Source organism: Mauremys reevesii, linkage group 22 (genome assembly GCF_016161935.1).
Source record: "Mauremys reevesii isolate NIE-2019 linkage group 22, ASM1616193v1, whole genome shotgun sequence".
NCBI classification, from domain to species: domain Eukaryota; kingdom Metazoa; phylum Chordata; order Testudines; family Geoemydidae; genus Mauremys; species Mauremys reevesii.
The window spans coordinates 23336462-23354777 of NC_052644.1; the positions used below are offsets into that span (position 1 = coordinate 23336462).

At 61.1% G+C, this 18316-nt stretch overlaps 2 protein-coding genes across 5 annotated transcripts; one reads left to right on the forward strand and one right to left on the reverse strand.

The window, feature by feature from the left end:
• Window positions 1-247: 247 nt before the first annotated feature.
• On the reverse strand, window positions 248-5666 carry LOC120388555 (EBP cholestenol delta-isomerase). 2 transcript variants are annotated; one of them, XM_039510461.1, is made up of 5 exons: window positions 5536-5666; window positions 4313-4651; window positions 3741-3777; window positions 1443-1573; window positions 248-1190 (listed from the first exon to the last, which is right to left on the reverse strand). In XM_039510461.1, the coding sequence occupies exons 2-5, from the start codon at window positions 4626-4628 to the stop codon at window positions 979-981; spliced, it is 696 nt and encodes a 231-aa protein (XP_039366395.1). In that variant the 5' UTR covers window positions 4629-4651; window positions 5536-5666; the 3' UTR covers window positions 248-978. The 2 variants fall into 2 exon arrangements, with proteins under 2 accessions (XP_039366395.1, XP_039366394.1); XM_039510460.1 differs by lacking the exon at window positions 5536-5666 and adding an exon at window positions 4841-4955.
• On the forward strand, window positions 5595-15211 carry PORCN (porcupine O-acyltransferase). Of its 3 annotated transcripts, none has more exons than XM_039510420.1 (14): window positions 5595-5703; window positions 7787-7931; window positions 8520-8712; window positions 9103-9146; window positions 9423-9604; window positions 9854-9984; window positions 11630-11755; window positions 12046-12146; window positions 12444-12520; window positions 12630-12693; window positions 12980-13065; window positions 13277-13387; window positions 13800-14008; window positions 14451-15211. In XM_039510420.1, the coding sequence occupies exons 1-13, from the start codon at window positions 5668-5670 to the stop codon at window positions 13899-13901; spliced, it is 1398 nt and encodes a 465-aa protein (XP_039366354.1). In that variant the 5' UTR covers window positions 5595-5667; the 3' UTR covers window positions 13902-14008; window positions 14451-15211. The 3 variants fall into 3 exon arrangements, with proteins under 3 accessions (XP_039366354.1, XP_039366355.1, XP_039366356.1); XM_039510421.1 differs by lacking the exon at window positions 5595-5703 and adding an exon at window positions 6520-6677; XM_039510422.1 differs by lacking the exon at window positions 5595-5703 and having other exon boundaries at window positions 7823-7939.
• Window positions 15212-18316: the final 3105 nt, after the last annotated feature.

The following is an 18316-nucleotide window of genomic DNA, read 5'->3' on the forward strand; positions in this document are numbered from 1 at the left end:
AGAATCCCACCGTGCCCAACCCAGTGAACACTGCATTAGAAATGGGGCCTTTCCCCTCTAGGGGGCGCCAGCTCCCATCTGGTCCCAAGCAGGGGACTAGCTGGCTCCAGGGGGCAGGGAATGGGGCACGGGGTCTTTCCCTTCTAGGGGTGCTGGCTCCCATCCGGCCCCAGGGCAGGGGACTGGGAATAGGACACAGGTTAATGAGATGGAGAGTGCAATCCCCTGCTAAGGGAAAAAGTATTTCCATTGATCCTTTTGGAATTCACCCCTCTCGGAGAAGGTCACTCTCCCTTGTTCCTGGTCATGATTTTAATCAGGGCCCCTCCATCTCCTCTCTAAAGCATCCCAGCCCAGGAGGGACCCTCGGGATCAGCTGGTATGACCTGCTGTATAACCCCTTCTGTCCTGGCAGCACGGTGCCACCCAGACACCGACAGTGGCAGACAAGGACAGCTGCTGGAAGGCAAAGGAGTACATACATGTGTTTATTAAAACAAGCTGATTGGTCCTGTCCACCGGAGGCGCTTGAGGTCCCAGCATCCCCCACCCTGCAGCCAGTCAGGAGGCAAAGGGGGGCACTGTCGGGGGCACACAGAGACGGGGTCAGAGCTTTGGTTATGGGACCAGGGAGGCTTTGGCGGAGGAGGGGGTGCTAGGATAACAAGTCATAGGGAGGCAGACATCTCCCCCACCCTTGCTAGCGATCTCCTCCCCCTCTCACCCGTCCCTCCCCACCAGGCCGGCAGGTAAAGGTGGCTTGGAGAAACTTGAATGTCGCTCACAGACGCTGGGAAAAGAGACAAGATGTCCTGGCTCCCAGCCCCCCAGCTCTAGCCCACTGGACCCCACTCCCCTCCCAGAGCCAAGGAGAGAGTCCTGCGCACGCCAATCCCTGAGCATCATTCATTCTTCAGCCCCCCCGGGGCAGTTTTGTGCCAGATCCCCCCATCCCAGGTGGCAGGGGGGAGTGAGGCATCAGTGTCTCTTGGCCTTGACAGAGTCCAGCGCCCTCTGGGCAGCGCTGAGGTGCCCCCAGGCGTCGAGGAGGAGGATGGAGGGGATGATGATCCACAGGGCGTTCATGAAGACAAAGTAGAACCAGAAGTAGAGCGGGTGCCACATCTCGCTGTGGGCGAAGCCCTCCCGGTACTCAGTGTAGAAGTACAGGACGTCGCCGTACAGCTGGCCTGTTGCGGATGGGGAAGAAAGCTCAAGGGGTCAGATCGAGGGGAATCCAAGGGTCATGGAAAGATCAGGGGGGATCTGGGGTCCAGGCTAGGTTAAGATGAAGCTGATCTGGGACCTCTGACCATCGGCCCCTGGCCATTCTACAGCCAGGGAAAGAACCCAGGAGTCCTGCCTCCCAGCCCCTCCGGTTCTAACCACTAGACCCCCCTCCCCAAGCCAGAGAGGGGACCCAGGCATCCGGCCACCCTTACCCAGTGACACCACCAGCTGCAGGATGTAGCGGTGGGGCTGGCGCTGGAGAAAGGCCAGCACGGTCCAGAGGCTCAGCGGGCCCCACGCCCAGGCAGTGATGGTCTCCATGCACACAGTGAAGTTGTCCTCTCTGCAGACAGAGGAGAGAGGCACCAAAGGGTTAACCCAATTTCTAAGCCCCCCCCCGTCCCTCCCAGCCAACCATGTGTCTCAGCTCGCATCCCATTGGCCTCAGTTTCCCCAGCTGTACGGCGAGGAGAAAGGTCCTGCCTGGGTGTGTTTAGACTGGAAGCTCTTTGGGATCTAAGTGGGGGGAGGGGGTCTGTGTAGCGCCAAGCACGATGGGGGGGTGGGGCTCCATGCAGCACCCAGCATGACAAGGGCTGTGATCTCCCTCTGGGAGGGGCTGTGCAGTGACAGGCCCCGATGTAGGAGCTGGTGGGGTGGGGGGGTTATGCAGCGCCCAACGGGGGCCCTGCTCTCAGGGGTGGGTCTGTGCAGCACCTGGCACGACAGGGCAGGTTCTCTGGTCTCTGCTGTCCGGGAAGTCAGACGTGCTGATCACAATGGCCCCTTCTGCCCCCGGAATCTACGAACCCACGAGCGGCGTGGCTGTGAAAAGGCCATGGCACGACGCAGCAAACCCGGCTGATCTTTTGGGACCTGGCAAGCTAAATTCCCAGGATGTGCGGGGGACGAGCGGGTGGGGACAGCAACACCACCCCCGCCCCACAGACTCAGCCTTCAGAACTTCCCCCTGAGATCGGGGAGGGAATTGGGGGGGCCAATCTTTAGACTGACACTGCCCCAGCTTGGAGTTGCGGGTGGGGAGATCTCTGGTCAATTTACATGTCGCTTCTTTGGCTGTTTTCCACGCAGGGCTCCTGCCTTACGGCTAAACGGGGCTTGCTTCCGAAGAGCTGCGTGTTATTAATCGCCGAGGAGAAAACAAGTAGCCCTGGAGCACTGTGTCCAGTTTTGGGCCCCACATTACAAGAAGGATGTGGAAAAATTGGAAGAGTCCAGCAGAGGGCAACAAAAATGATTAGGGGGCTGGAGCACATGGCTTACGAGGAGAGGCTGAGGGAACTGGGGTTATTTAGTCTGCAGAAGAGAAGAGTGAGGGGGGATTTGATGGCTGCTTTCAACTACCTGAAAGGGGGTTTCCAAAGAGGCTGGAGCTCGGCTGTTCTCAGTGGTGGCAGATGACAGAACAAGGAGCATTGGGCTCAAGTTGCAGTGGGGGAGGTCTAGGTTGGATATTAGGAAACACTATTTCTCGAGGAGGGTGGTGAAGCACTGGAATGGGTTCCCTAGGGAGGTGGTGGAATCTCCTTCCTTAGAGGTTTTTAAGGCGCGGCTTGACAAAGCCCTGGCTGGGATGATTTAGTTGGGGATTGGTCCTGCTTTGAGCAGGGGGTTGGACTAGATACCTCCTGAGGTCCCGTCCAACCGATATTCTATAGTTAACTAGCCTGTCGTTTGCTGGGAATAACGCAATGAAGGCAAGGGGCGGTCACCCGGAATTGGTCTCACTTCGACTAAAGTAAAGAGCCAGGAAAGCGAGGGTTTTGTTCTGCCGATGGCTGCTGTGGACTTCAAGCCATCGGATCAGGTTTGACCTTCCTCTACTAGATCAAGCACCTGTTATCAAATGTTTGTTCCCTGCGTAGATACGACCGGGATCCAATCACCCTTCAGCCGTCTCTTTGTTCAGCTCAATAGCTGGAGCTCCGGGAGTCTCTCACGCCAAGGCAGGGTTTCTAATCCTTGAATCATTCTCATGGCACTTCTCTGATGCCGCCCTGATTGAGCAACGTCCTTCTAGAGTTCTGGCCACCAGAAGAGGACGCAGGATCCCAGCAGCGGTGGCACCCGGGTCAAATCCAGAGGGGAAAATCCTCTCTGTGTTCCACCTCCCGATCCCCATGTACACATCACAAGGTGGCCTTCGCTCTTTTGGCCCCAGCGTCGCACCGGGAACCCCCACTCAGCCGACTGTCCCCCATGACCTCCAAATCTTTGTCAAGCCAGAGTCCCCCTGCCCCCATCCTGTACACATTGCCTGTGTGTTTTGTTCCTGGAGGGATAGATTTGCATTTACTCATATTATTGTTTGCTTGCACCGAGCTAGCAGGCATGTGTAAAACCTGATGGGTTTTTTGAAGGCTGCAGCTGATCCATTCCAAAATTTCCAGGTGGATTTTGGGCAGATGCCAGTGGATTGTGGTGGGTGGGTGGGTAGGAATCAGGAAAAGGGAAGGGGGGAAATGGGACACACAAAGGCTAACACTCACATGACGTATCGGCTGTCTCCTTTGGCGTACTCCTTCCCTGGAGGCGAAAACAAGGAGATTCAGATGAAACGGTTGCTCGTCGGTCAAAAAGAACTAATCAAATTAATCATTTTATAGAACCGGAGAGAGGAACATGGGGAGGTTTGGAAACAAGGGAGGAAATATTCTAAAACCCAGTAGATTTTCACAAAGTTTTTGGGCTGGGAATTTCCATAGTTTCTTCCCCCTGCTCCCAGCTAGGAGCAGTGGAACTTCTGGAGCTGTTTCTACAAGGATCTATAGTTCTTCCCGGCATCCAATTTCACGGGCTCCCATCCCTTCTCTCGGGAAGAGGATTTCCCCGGAGGGCAGGTAACCTGTCTAGCAGAATTCCTTTCCTCACATTACACTGGGAAACAGCTTCTGTCAGGGCTCCCCTCAGCTGGGCTAGAACCCAGGAGTCCAGACACCCAGTCTCCCCTCCCAGAGCCAGGGAAAGAACCCAGGAGTCCTGGCTCCCAGCCCCCCGGTCTAACCCACCAGACACCATCCCCCACCCAAAGAACCCAGGAGTCCTGGTTCCCAGGTCTTACACAGCTGGGAGAGGAAGGACTGGTCCCCTGGTATATCCGTGTGGTAGAGGCTGAACCAGCCCTCGATCACGCCATGGATGAAGCCGCAGATGGCGAACCAACAGAGGGCCAGGCGGCGCCCGGGCCTCATGGGCGCCCCCGTCCAGCCCCGCCAGCCGGCGGCCCGCCAGGTGAGCGCCAGCAGGGCCGCCGAGACGGAGAAGAGGAAAGCCAGGCTGTGCCAGGTGGGGCGGTCGTTGGGGACGTAGCGCCCGATCTCCAGGTCCCGGGGCCAGTAAGGGTGGGGGGCGGCGAGGGGCTCGGCCTCCAGCCCCATGGCAGGCAAGACAGGGACTCCCACTGCCAAGGAACAGAGAGATGGTGTCAGGAAGGGGATCTGGGGACTTTCCCCTCTGGGGGGGGGCGGCTCAGTCCCGGATTGGGGGGGGCAGATCCACTCCCCAGCTGGGCTGGGAGCGGGGACCCCCGGGGGGGGGTTGCACGTCACTGCGGGCAGCCCCCTGCGTGCCCGCCCCGGCAGCCCCTCACCCGCTTAGCGCCTCCCACCAGAGACCCGGCGCCGCTGCCCTCTGCCCGCAGACTGAAGCCGGCGCCCGCCCGCCCGGCCACCTGCACCGCTAAGCCCCGCCCCCGCGACCAATGAGCGCGCTCCTTGGCCGCCGCCTCAGCTCGATCCGCCCGCCCGTTGGTCCGCGGGCCTTTTCTTCGCGGCCAATGGGAGGCCGGGGCGCTGGTAGGCGGGGCCGCGAGGGGCCCTCCCGAGCAGCGGATTGGCCCAGGAGTCGGCTGAGGCGATGTGGGCTCAGCAGGGGGCGGGGAGGTTGGGGTAGCCGTGGAAACAGGTGTCGTCAGAGCGGGAGATTTAAAGGGAGGAGGGAAGGGGCCGTGTTTGGGAGGGGCCTGAGTCCAGGGGGAGGAGCCAGTGTCCAGGGGGCGGGGCCAGTGTGCCTGAGCCCAGGGGGAGGGGGTGAGGCTAATATCCAGGAGGAGGTGATTGTGTCCAGCAGGGGGAGGAGCCTTTGTCTAGCGGGGGGAGGGGCCCATATCCAAGGGGCGGGGTCTGTGCCCAGGGGGAGGGTCCAGTGTCCAGGGGGGTGGGGCCTGTGCCCAGGGGGTGCTCATCAGGGGAGGAGCCTGTGGCTGGAGGGCGGGGCTTAGTTTCAAAGGCAAGGGTGAGGCCCCCTGACAGGTGCCCTGGGTCCATGGGAGGGACTTATACTCACCGTGGGGGAGGAGCTTCTCCCCAGGGGTGGGGCCTTAACCCAGCTGGTAGAGAGATTGCCGCTGTTCTCCAGCTCCCCTGCCCCAGAGATGGCTGCATCTCAGCACTGGACGAGCCAGCCCCGTGTTGCGTTATGCGTAGCTGTTCCCTGGCTGCCCCTCAGTGCCAGGTGAGCCCGCCCCATGTGGCGTTATTATGCAGCTGTTCCCCAGCTGCCCCACCCCAGAGGTGGCTGCATCTCAGAGCCAGATGAGCCCTCCCCATGCAGTGTTATATGCAGCTTATCCCCAGCTGCCCCAAACCTTGTTTAATGCTAGCTAAAGTCAGATCAGTGCAAACCACAAGGGGCCGGTCTCCTGGGTTCCCTGCCACCTTTCGCAGGGCAGACCCTCCTTTCTCTGTGCTTCCCAACTTCAGAACGGACATAGGACACTGTCCTGCCGCCCAGGGTTAAGGTGTCAAGTGACTGTGAGATGCTCAGATACTGTAGCAATGGGGGACAGAGAAGTAACTAAAATATAGACCCCCACACAGCTCTAATCTACTAGCCTCCACTCCCCTCCCACAGCCAGGGAGAGAACCCAGGAGTCCTGTCTCCCAGCCCCCGGGTCTAACCACTAGATCCCACTCCCCTCCCAGAGCTGTGGAAAGAACCCAGGAGTCCTGGCTCCCAGCCCCTGGCTCTAACCACCAGACCCCTCCCTTCCCAGAGCTGCCGAGAGAACCCAGGACTACTGCCCCCACTCCCCTCCCAGAGCCAGGGAGAGAACCCAGGAGTCCTGGCTCCCAGCCCCCGGCTCTAACCACTAGACCCCACTCCCTTCCCAGAGCTGCTGAGTCGAGAGAACCCAGGACTCCTGCCCCCACTCCCCTTCCAAAGCCAGGGAGAGAACCCAGGAGTCCCGGCTCCCAGCTCTGGAGCTAGAGGGCATCCATTGGCTGTCTTGATCGCCCGCCCCGTCCCATCCCATCCGGCTCTCGATTGGCCGAGCCGAGCCGTCTCCCCTTCCCATAGGAGGCTGCGCCGATCCTCCCCGCCCCCAAATTTAAAGGGGATTAGCTCCCCCTCCCCCCGGGAGAGCCGGGCCGCAGGACGGGCCGCGCGGGGACAGACGGACCTGGAGGGAGAGGCTCGCAGCAAAGGTACCAGGGCCCCGCGCGAGCCACAGCTGGAGGGAGAGGAGAGCAGGGAGACCCCCCCTCTCCCCCACATCTGGATCCAGCCACCAGTGCAGCTGTTTAGGCGACCCCCCCATTCCCACCACATCTGGATGCAGGGACCAGTGTGACTGCAGAGGGGGAATCCCACCCCTGGCCGCCTCTGGCCACATCTGGATATCAGTGCCGGTCTCCCAGGCTTCTTACTTGGGGGGCGAGGGGGGTTATCAAGACATGTTGCCGGGGGGGGGGCTGGGGCAGGGGGGGGAGCCTGCCCCCCCACAGCGTTCCTAGTTCTCAAGTTGGGGTGATACGCATTCCACTCATTCAGTACTGCCCCCCTTCCACCCTCACCCTACCACTCCCCTGTGGCCCAGCGGTGCCCCGGACTCCAGGGGTCCCAGGCTGGATCAGGCCCTGGTTGAGCTATGTGAATCCTGGAAAAGAGATAGATCAGTGTGCTAGGATTTGGGAAGATAGATAGATAAGTGTATGGAGATGGATGGATGGATAGATGGAGAGAGAGATGGGTACATATGGGGAGGGAGGGATGGATGGATGGAATGACAGATGGATGTTTATGGAGATGGATGGATAGATAAAGGAGCGTATATGGGGACAGATGGATCAGTGGGGGTGTATATGGAGATGGATGCATCAATAGAGGGGTGTGTAGGGGGATGGGTAGATAGGTAGGGGGTGGTGCAGGGTGGATGGATGGATAGAATCATTGTAATGTCAGGCTGGAAGGGATCTTGGGAAGTCACCAAGTCCAGCCCCCTGTGCTGAGATAGGACCTTTCATCTAACCGTCCACACATCCATCCATTCATTAACCATCTAACCGTCCACACATCCATCCATTCATCTAACCATCCATTCATCCATCCATCCAACCATCCACACATTCATCTAACCAGCCTTTCATCATCCATCTAACCAGCCATTCATCAACCATCCACACATCCATCCATCCATGAAGCCAGACAATCAAACATCCCAATATGTCTTGGCTTTTTCGGCTCTATGTTCTCTCCAGCAGCTCCTGTCCATCCTGGTTCTCCTTGACTCCCCCACCCCTCCCTTCTCTTTCAGGCCCTGGCGATGGCCACTTTCACCCGCCAGGAGTTCTACCAGCAGCTGCTGCAGGGCTGCATGATACCCACTGCCCAGCAGGGGCTGGAGCAGATCTGGCTCCTGCTGCTCATCTGCCTGGCATGCCGGCTGCTCTGGAGGCTGCGTAAGCAGGTGGCAGGGATGGATGGAGGACTGCAGGGAGGGTTGGTTGGAGGGTGGGTGGGTTGGATGGAGAGAAGGAGGGATGCATGGAGGGTTGGTTGGAGGGAGGGATGGATGGACATATGGACGGTGGGTTGGATGGAGGGTTGGTTGGGGGATTCGTTGGATGCATGGAGGGTTGGATGAGTGCATAGATGGAAGGTGGGTTGGATGAATGGCGGGTGGGTTGGACGCATGGAGGGATGGATGGAGGGATGGATGGAAGGTTGATTGGTGGGTTGAATGCATGGAGGGCTGGTTGGTGGGATGGACACATGGAGGACTGGTTGGTGGGATGGAAGGTGGGTTGGACGCATGGAGGGCTGGTTGGTGGGATGGATGGATGGATGGATGGATGGATGGATGGAGGGCTGGTTGGTGGGATGGATGGATGGAAGGTGGGTTGGTGGGTTGGACGCATGGAGGGCTGCTTGGTGGGATGGGTGTATGGAAGGTGGGTTCGTGGGTTGGACGCGTGGAGGGCTGGATGGATGGACAGTTGGATGGATGGAAGCGTCCCCACCACAACTCCATGTCCCCCCTCCCCCAGCTCTGCCCGGCTATGCCAAGCACCTCAGCACGGTGGTGGGGGGGTTCTACGCCCTCCACCACTTCTTCCAGCTGCAGATGGTCTGGGTGGTGCTGCTCAGCCTGCTCTGCTACCTGGTTCTCTTCCTGTGCCGGCACTCGGCCCACCGTGGGGTCTTCCTCTCCATCACCATCCTCATCTACCTCCTCATGGGGTGAGGCCTGGCGGGGGGGGCGGCTGGGCCTGGGAAGGGGCACAGAGGGATTCTGGTCTGCAAAGACCTTCTGGGTGGAGGTGGGTGCGTGGCGAGGATGGGGGGTGCATGATCCATGGAGAGGGGAAGGCCGGACCCATGAGGGGGAGGGGTCCCTGAAGCCAGGTGAGACCCCGCAGCTCCCCATAGGGACCCCAGCCGAGTCTAGCGAGTGGGAGGAGAAGTGGGAAGACTGGGTGGAAGGCAGCCCTGGGGTGGGGTGCAGCGATGTCTGGGGAGGGGAGCCAGCCATTGGCTAGGGGGCTGGAGATCAGCTGATCTCACAGGGAGATCCCCACCCATCCCATTAGTTCCTCTCTCTGAGACAGTCTCCGTCCTTCTCTCCGGCAGGGAGATGCACATGGTGGATACTGTGACCTGGCATAAAATGAGAGGTGAGACTCTGGGACTGGGACACGGGGCCCCCACTGGGACTGGGACACGGGGCCTTTCCCCTCTAGGGGGTGCCGGCTCCCATCCACCCCCAGGGCAAGGCGGGCTGGCTGGTGGAGGGGGTGGGGCGTCAGGACACCTGGGTTCTATCCCCAGCTCTGGGAGGGGAGTGGGGTCTAGTGGTTAGAGCAGGGGGGGCTGGGAGCCAGGACTCCTGGGTTCTCTCCCCTGTAGTCCCAGGGTACCCCACCCCCCGCCTGTCTCTCTCTCCGTGGCAGGGGCCCAGATGATTGTGGCGATGAAGGCCGTGTCCCTGGGCTTCGACCTGGACCGAGGGGAGCTCCCGGCCGTCCCCTCCCCCGTGGAGTTCATGGGCTACATCTACTTTGTGGGCACGGCCATCTTCGGGCCCTGGAGCCGCTTCCGCAGCTACCTCCAGGCGGTGGAGAGCCGGGCCCTGGTGAGAGCCGGGGGAACAGCGCCCCTGGTGGGGACACCCGGGACTGCGCCTGGCGGCCTTTCCCCGTTAGCGGGCGCCGGCTCCCCCCCGGCCCCAGGGCAGGGACTGGCTGGCTCGGGGTGGGGAATGGGGCAGGGATCTGTCCCCTCTAGGGGGCGCCAGCTCCCCTGTGCCCCCAGGGCGGGGACTGGCTGGCTCGGGGGGTGGGCGTGACGGGACATGCTTGCTAAGTGTCCCTTCGCCCCGCAGAGCCTCCCCTGGCTGCGGAAGGTGTCCCGGAGCCTCCTCCTCTCCATCATCTGCCTCCTCGTCTCCACCTGCATCGCCCCCTACCTGTTCTCCTACTTCATCCCGCTCTACGGCTACCGGCAGCTCAGGAAGTGAGTGTGTGCGTCCGTCCCCGTCCCCCCAATTTCCCACCCTAGGGAACAGGGGTTAGACCCCACGACCTCCTGCTTCCTCCCCCTCCGCTGCTGCAGGATCCTCCCAGTGTCCTTGAGGCCCCAGCTGGGAGAGAACCCAGGAGTCCTGGCTCTCAGCCCCCCTGCTCTAACCCACTAGACCCCGCCCTCCCCTAACTGAGCCAGGGAGGGAACCCAGGAGTCCGAGCTCCCAGCCCCCCCTCCCCCCCAACCACTAGACCCCACTCTCCTCCCAGAGCCGACAATAGAATCCATCAGTCCTCTCTCCCAGCCCTCCCCTGCTCTAACCACTAGACCTCACTCCTCCTTCACTTTTCCACCGGTACCTTGATCCCCTTGTTGCCCCCTCCGATGCCCAGCATCACCCCTCTGCCCCCCGCGAGAGGTGCCTCGCTACCGCTGCGACTGAGAGTGGCCCCCAGGCCAGCGCCGGTCTCCGTCTCTCTCTGTTTCTCACTCCTTTCCCCTTCGCTCTGTGCTCCCGCTCCTTGCCCGGGATCCCGCCGGCCTCAGGAGGAAGCGCAAGGCCAGGTAACGGCAGCCCTGGCGTGTGCCGGGTTGGGGGTTCGCTCGCGGCTTGGCGAACGGCTCCTCCGAGCCACGGCCCATCGGCCCCCTCGCTCCATGACTCACTCGCCCTCTGGCCTTGCCGTCCTGCAGCTGGCTTGTTGCCGCAGCGGCTCATTTGCCGCCCACCGGCACTGAGGTCCTGGATCTCTGGCCAGGGTTCACTGCCCGGCTGCCACGGCCCGCAGCTGCGTTCGCTCGGAGGTCTGTGGTTCTCAGTGACTCAGCCATGGCTGGCTCTGTGGCCCCGTGGCTTTTCCCGTGGCTCGGTGGCTAGCTCCCTGAGTCACTCGCTGCGTGCCCCCATGGCTGGCTCCGTGGCTTCTCCCAATGCTCGGTGGCTAGCTCCCTGAGTCACTCGCTGCGTGCCCCCGTGGCTGGCCCCGTGGCTTCTCCCGTGGCTCGGTGGCTAGCTCCCTGAGTCACTCGCTGCGTGCCCCCATGGCTGGCTCCGTGGCTTCTCCCAATGCTCGGTGGCTAGCTCCCTGAGTCACTCGCTGCGTGCCCCCATGGCTGGCTCCGTGGCTTCTCCCAATGCTCGGTGGCTAGCTCCCTGAGTCACTCGCTGCGTGCCCCCATGGCTGGCTCCGTGGCTTCTCCCAATGCTCGGTGGCTAGCTCCCTGAGTCACTCGCTGCGTGCCCCCATGGCTGGCCCCGTGGCTTCTCCCGTGGCTCGGTGGCTAGCTCCCTGAGTCACTCGCTGCGTGCCCCCATGGCTGGCTCGCTCTGTGGCGGGCTCGTTCCGTGGCTTGGTAGTTGGCTCGCTCCATGGCTGCCTCGCTCCGTGACTCGGTGGCCGGCTCGCTCCGTGGCTGCCTCGCTCCGTGACTCGGTGGCCGGCTCGCTCCCTGCATGGCACCCCGGTTCTCCACCTGATAGTTTCTCCTTGAATTTCCCGGGTTCTGCCTCTGCCCACGCCGCCCAGGGGCTTGGCAGTGAGGTGAGTGGGAGGCCGGCCGCGGTGGGAGCCGGGCCCTGCCCCTCTCTGGGAGCAGGGTTCCCGTGGGCTGACCCCCCTCCCCCCAACCTACGCAGGTGGCTCCGGGCCTACGAAAGCGCCATCTCCTTCCACTTCAGCAGCTACTTTGTGGGATTCCTCTCCGAGGCCACGGCCACGCTGGCTGGGGCGGGATTCACCGAGGAGAAGGACAACCTCAAATGGTGAGTAGCGGGGGAGAGAACCCAGGCGTCCTGGTCCCCAGCCACCCTGCTCTAACCACTAGACCCCACTCCCCTCCTAGAGCTGGGGAGAGAACCCAGGAGTCCTGGCCCCAAGCCACCCCTGCTCTAACCACTAGGCCACACTTTTTCCCCCCTCCCCCCCCGAGCCAGGGAGAGACTCCAGGAGTCCTGGCCCCCAGCCCCTCTGCTCTAAGCACTAGACCCCACCCCCTTCCCAGGGCTGGGGAGAGAACCCAGGCGTCCTGACTGCTCGCTCTCTCTCCTGGCAGGGACCTGACGGTGTCCCGACCCTTGAATGTCGAGCTGCCCCGGTCAATGGTGGAAGTCGTCACCAGCTGGAACCTGCCCATGTCCAGTTGGCTCAACTCCTGTAAGTTCCACTAGGGGGCGCTGGGGGGGAGCGGGGCAGGAGCTGGCTGTGGGGGGAGCTCCTGGCTATTCCATCCCTGGTCTCTCCCAGCAGGGGGCACTGTGGGGAGCTGTGGGGCACGGGGGGGGGGATCTCCTGGCTATTCCATCCCTGGTCTCTCCCAGCAGGGGGCGCTGCGGGGGGCGGGGAATCTCCTGGCTATTCCATCCCTGATCTCTCCCAGCAGGGGGCGCTGTGGGGAGCGGGGCAGTTTGGTAGATTTACACACACACACACACACACGGTGTTTCCTTGCAGATGTCTTTAAGAACAGCCTGCAGCTGGGGACTTTCTCCGCTGTCATTGTCACGTACGCCGCCAGCGCCCTCCTGCATGTAAGTTTGGGGGGGTTGGGGAGAGGGGGGCAAATGGAGGAGCAGCTCCCCCGCCTCCGGCTGGCCACGGGCTGATGTCTCTCCCTTTCCTCCTCATCCCCAACCCCAGGGACTCAGCTTCCACCTGGCTGCCGTGCTGCTCTCTCTGGGATTCATCACCTACGTGGAGCATGGTAAGTTTCCTCGGGGCCCGGCCCGGCCCTTGAAGAGCTGACGGCTGTGTGGCCTATGCCCCGTAGCGCTCCCTGCCTGAGGGGGATTCTCCGTTTGCCTTTGGAGGGGGGTAAATACACACACCTACGCAGAGCAGGGCTCATCCCCTCCTCTAGGGGGTAGCAGGGACACAGACACTGTGCAGTGATGTGTGTCCTATGCCCCGTACTGTCTCACACACCCAGGGGGATTCTGCTCAATCTCCAGGGCCAGTGTCCTGCTCTCACGTCTTTCTTTTCTCCCAAGTCCTCCGGAAGCGCCTCTCTGTCATCTTTGACGCCTGTCTCCTCTCCAAGCGCTGCCTGCCCGGCTGTCCCCACCGCCATAACACGGTGAGCCCACACATGGGTTCAATCCCCAGCTCTGGGAGCAGAGTGGGGGTCTAGTGGGTTAGAGCCGGGGGGGGCTGGGAGCCAGGACTCCTGGGTTCTATCCTTAGGCAGGAGGTGAGTGCAGGGTGACAGAGGCCTCCCTGAGGTTGGTAGGGGATTGGAAGGGAAGGACATGGGTGGGGGTCTCTGAACTGGGATCTTTCTCCCACAGAATCTCTGGGTTCGGCTGCTGAACCTGCTTTTCGGCGCTCTGGCTGTCTTCCACCTCGCCTACTTGGGCTCACTCTTCGACATCGACGCTGACGACACCGTAGAGGAGCAGGTAGGGCAGTGAAGTCCGACTGTACATCAGTCATCAGCAGAAACAGGCAGCCGTACCCTCCTGATCTCCAACTGTACCTCAGTCATCCCAGGAAACAGGCCCCCCTACCCAACTGGGATCCAACTGTATCTCGATCACCCCCAAGAACAGGCAGCCCAGCCTCCTGCTCTCTGATTGTATGTCACTCACCCCAGGGAACAGGCATCCCTCCTGTCCAGATTTTTTACTGTACCTCAGTCCCTGCTTTGATGGGATCTGACCTTGTCACCACAGGGACAGTTGTTCCTACCCTCCTAACTCTCAGCTGTACCTGAGTCACAGGCGGTCTAACCCACTGGGCTCCCGACTGTCCCCCAGCACCCCAGAACACAGGCGTTCCCGCCCCCAACTGTAGCGTCTCTCTCTGCCGCAGGGTTACAGCATGTCCTACACCATCTACAAGTGGTCGGAGCTGAGCTGGGCCAGCCACTGGGTCACCTTCGGCTGCTGGGTCTTCTACCGCCTCATCGGCTGAGCTGGACTGGGACACAGAGACACCGGGAGGTGGGGGGTGTCCTGGTGTGATCTGACTGTACCTCCCCCAGCCCCTACTGAGACCATCGGACACAACCTCAAGAGCTGGTGGGCTTCAGCTGGGGCATCTGGCCCCAGGGCATGGGCAGGAGGGGATGGGCATCAGGGACTGGGTGGGGGGGCTACTGGCCCCATGGGGAATCACAGTCCCTGTCCCCTGCTCACTGGCCAGCCATTAACCTCTCCCTGCCTTGAAGTGAACTGGACGGCCAAGAACTGTACGATGGATCCGGATCCCACTGCTGCCACCATCTTATAGGTGCAGAGAGAGGGAACAGACACCATAGAGAGTGACCTCTATCTGTGCATCTCCCCCACTGAAACAACACGACCTGGTCCTCTCTAGGAACTGGAGGACTGAGATCTCTATAGTTGATTCAGCCCCCACGGCTCCCCCTGTGTTGTTTGAATGGAGAGAACAGACACCATAGAGAGCGACCTCTATTAGTGCATCCCCCCCACCTATATAACATGTCCTGGTCCTCTCTAGGAACTGGAGGACCGAGATTTCTATGGTCAGTTTGGCTCCCACGCCTACCACCATGTTGTAGGAGCAGAGTGAGAGAACAGACACCATGGAGAATGACCACACACACTCCATTCACCGTGCCCTGGTCCTCTCTAGGAACTGGAGGACCGAGATCTCTGTGGTCGATTCCGATCCCACCCTGTTGTCGCAGCAGAGAGAAAAGGGACACTGCCACCCAAGGAAGGACACACCCCGGCCCCCGCCCAGAACTCCTCCCCATGCAGCGTCCCCTCTAGGACCTGCACGACCAAGAACTCTGTGAGTTTATATGGCTCGAGTTACAGCTGCTACCCCCATCCCCGCAACCCCCAAACCTGCCAAGGGTGGGGGACAGGAAAGTACTGTACTTAGCTTAGAAAAAGGGATTTTTTTAAACAGTAAACGCCCAAGTATCGGATTTGTTACCTGTAAAATAAATAATAAAAACGTGTACGCAGAACCATACTGCCTCCTGCTGGCTGGATTGCTTAATGAGCCATTCACGCTTTAATAGTAACGCGTCGTTAATCGATGGTGGGGCTTCTCATTTCAAACTCAAGCCTTTTGCACCCAGTCATGCGTCATTATTAATACTTTGCATTATCACCAGGATCAGGTCCCCTGTTGCAATGAGGGCCGCCCGGCCCCCTCATATCTCCCCACCAGACTGAGATTGGGGGCCTCCATTGTGCCAGACAGACACCCCCACTGAGAGCAGAGCCCCATCACGCCAGGTGCTCGAGTAACCCGCTCGACCCCGCTCCCCTCCCAGGGCTGGGGATAGAACCCAGCAGTCGTGAGCTCTCCGTCTAGTGGCAGAGAGTTCCACAGGCCTCAGCCACCGAACCGTTCGCCGCTGCCCAGCAAGTGGAGGAAGCCGGACTTGGACCCCGTTACCTGGCGCTCGCACCTGGGCTGGGTCAATGATTAATTAATACGGTGACTAACGAGGAAGGTTCCTTCCTTGGGGGGGGGGGGCAGAGGAAGCTGGAAACAGAGAATCAAGGACGCCGGGTGGTGTCTGAAGAGAGGGGAGGGTTGAAATGGCACGACCCCAAAACTGCACCCACCACAGCGGCCAGTTCCCCCTGTCCTCCGAGATCTTCCAAGGTGGGACCCAGGCGTCCGGGCGCCCCGAGGACCAGAGTGGAGGGCGGGGGAGCATGCAGCCAGGGAGGAGGGAATAAGGCCCGAAAGGAGGGGGACTCCCTGGGGGAGGGGTCAGCCCAGGGAGGGCACTTGGGGGGGCAGAAGCACTGTGGGGCTCAGGCTCACCCCTCCCCCATCTCTCTGCCTTCGCCCCCCCACCCCCCAGTGTTCCAAGCCCAGCTATGGATCTTCCTCATTCCCACGGCCCTGGGCCTGGTGCAGCTGGGCCTGTTCCTGGAGCAGACGGGCTTCTTTCTACGCCGCCTGGGCGCCTCCCGCAGAACCAGCCTCTCCCTCTGGATCCTGGGGGTCTACCCGGTAAGGCAGGAGAGAACCCAGGAGTCCGGGCTCCCAGCCCCCCCGCTCTCACCACCAGACCCCACTCCCCTCCCAGAGCTGGGAGAGAACCCAGGAGTCCGGGCTCCCAGCCCCCCCGCTCTCACCACCAGACCCCACTCCCCTCCCAGAGCTGGGAGAGAACCCAGGAGTCCTGGCTCCCAGCCCCGCCCTGCTCCAACCCATTAGACCCCACTCCCTTTTCAGACCTGTAGCTAGAACCCAGGTGTCCTGGCCCCCAGCCCCCCACTGGTCTAACCACTAGACCCCACTCTCTCCCCAGAGCTAGGGATGCAACCCAGGAGTCCGGGCTCCCCTGACACTGTTCTCTGCTCCATCCTCAGGTGTTCAGCATCATGTCCCTCATTGGCATGTACATCCCCCGATCCTCCTTCGTCTGCAACTTTGTGGCGAACATGTGAGTGTCCGGGAAGCAGGGGGTGGGTCTTAAGTTAAAGAGGAGGGGCATAGTGAGGCAGCGTTATGTGCAGCTGTTCCCCAGCTGCCCTGCCCCAGAGGTGGCTGCATCTCAGCACCAGGCGAGCCGTCCCTGTGCAGCGTTATGTGCAGCTGTTCCCTGGCTGCCCCGCCCCAGAGGTGGCTGCATCTCAGCACCAGGCGAGCCGTCCCTGTGCAGCGTTATGTGCAGCGGTTCCCCTAGCTGTCCCACCCCAGCATCAGCAGCATCTCAATGCCACCTTGCCCGCCCCGTCTCCGCAGCTACCACTCCATCACCCTGTGGAAATTCCTGGACTTGGTGACCGATTTCTTCGGGGGTTCGGCCCACATGGTCCAGAGCCTGCGGGGTCAGCACGTGGCCCCAAACCCCTTCCCCTGCTGCTGCTGCTGCTGCCTCCCCAATATTTCCACCAGCTGGTAAGTGCCCGGCCCTGCTTGCCCTGCACCCCTCTGCTAGGTGCCAAGTCAGTGCCCCAGGTAGCGGCACGAGCGGACGCCGGGCTTCCGGCAGGTCCTTAGACCTCGGCAAGCCAAGCACCCCGCTGTGCCCAGGTCTCCAGCCGCAGCCATGGTGGGCTCCCGTGCCTGGCTGGCCTCCGTGCCCAGCCCATGTGGGTCGGGTTCTTCTGTTGTTCCGAGGCACATGGGTTTGACGTGCCAGCCCCCTAACCCGGAGCCACAATGGGCCCCTTTAGATTAGAATCGATGACTCCAGCGTGGGTCATCAGTAGATCTCCAAGCACCTTACACAGGTTGAAACAACCGCTCCACCTGGATTCCTCGGCTCTCCCCTTCCCTGAGATCCCCCGTTCAGCCCACCTGTCCCATGGTCTCTTCCAAGCCTTCCCAATTGCCTGCCTGGCCCAACACCACTGGAGTATGGGACACCCGCTCTGCCGCCTCCCCCCTTGGAGAAATCAGCCCCTTTGCCCCCAACCGGGAGCCAGACGAAGGGAAACTGAGGCACACCTCGGGTCCACCCACATTCCTACCTTCTCCATTCGGGGCTGCAGCAAGGCTGGGACCTCTCTCCCCGAGTCAGGCAAGGCAGCCCAAGGGGGAGATGGATCATCTCAATCTCTCCCATTTAAGCTGGTCCCTCATTGGAGCAGGGGGTCTGGTCGCTGGGTCTCCCACCCACCTCCCAGCGCCGTAACCACTAGGCTGCACCATCATTCTCGCTCTGGGGCCCTGTGGCTGAGTGGAGGAGGTGGAGCTGCCCTCTAGGGAGTCCCCTTAGGCTGGTCACCCCCATGTCTCACCCGCTCCCCATCCGCAAGGTCCAACCTGCGCTGGATGACCCTGGCCGTGTACCAGCTGTCCCTCATCAGGACCATCCTCTTCTTCGTCACGCTCATCCTCTGGACCGACGAGAAGTACGACTACGGTGATGTGAGTCGCTCTGGCCCCATGTCGTCCCCTCCCCCTCCCCGGCATGGGGTGGGCAGACCGCTCGGGGTAGAGGGGGTAACTCGTCCACTGAGGGCAGGGAATGGCGACACCAGCTTAGCATTGGGGTTGCGTGTTAAGATGGAGTGTAGGTTGGGATCGGTCAACTGTTACCCAGGGGTGTAGCATCAGGTGTTACCCTGGGGGTTGGGTTGAGGCCGGGTGTTACCCTTGGGCATTGGGTTGGATGTTACCCTAGAGCATTGGGCTGAGGTTGATCCACTTGGGCATTGGGTTGGGCCGGGCATTATCCTTGGGCATGGGATTGGGTTGAGGTTGGGCATTACCCTTGGGGAGGGGGTGAGGTTGGGTTGAGGTTGGGCATTACCCTTGGGTATTGGGTTGGGCATTAACCTTGGGCATCAGGTTGAGCTGACTTTGGGCATTACCCGTCAGAGTTGGGTTGAGCGTTACCCCTGGGTGTTGGGCAGAGATTGGGCATCACCCTCAAGGTT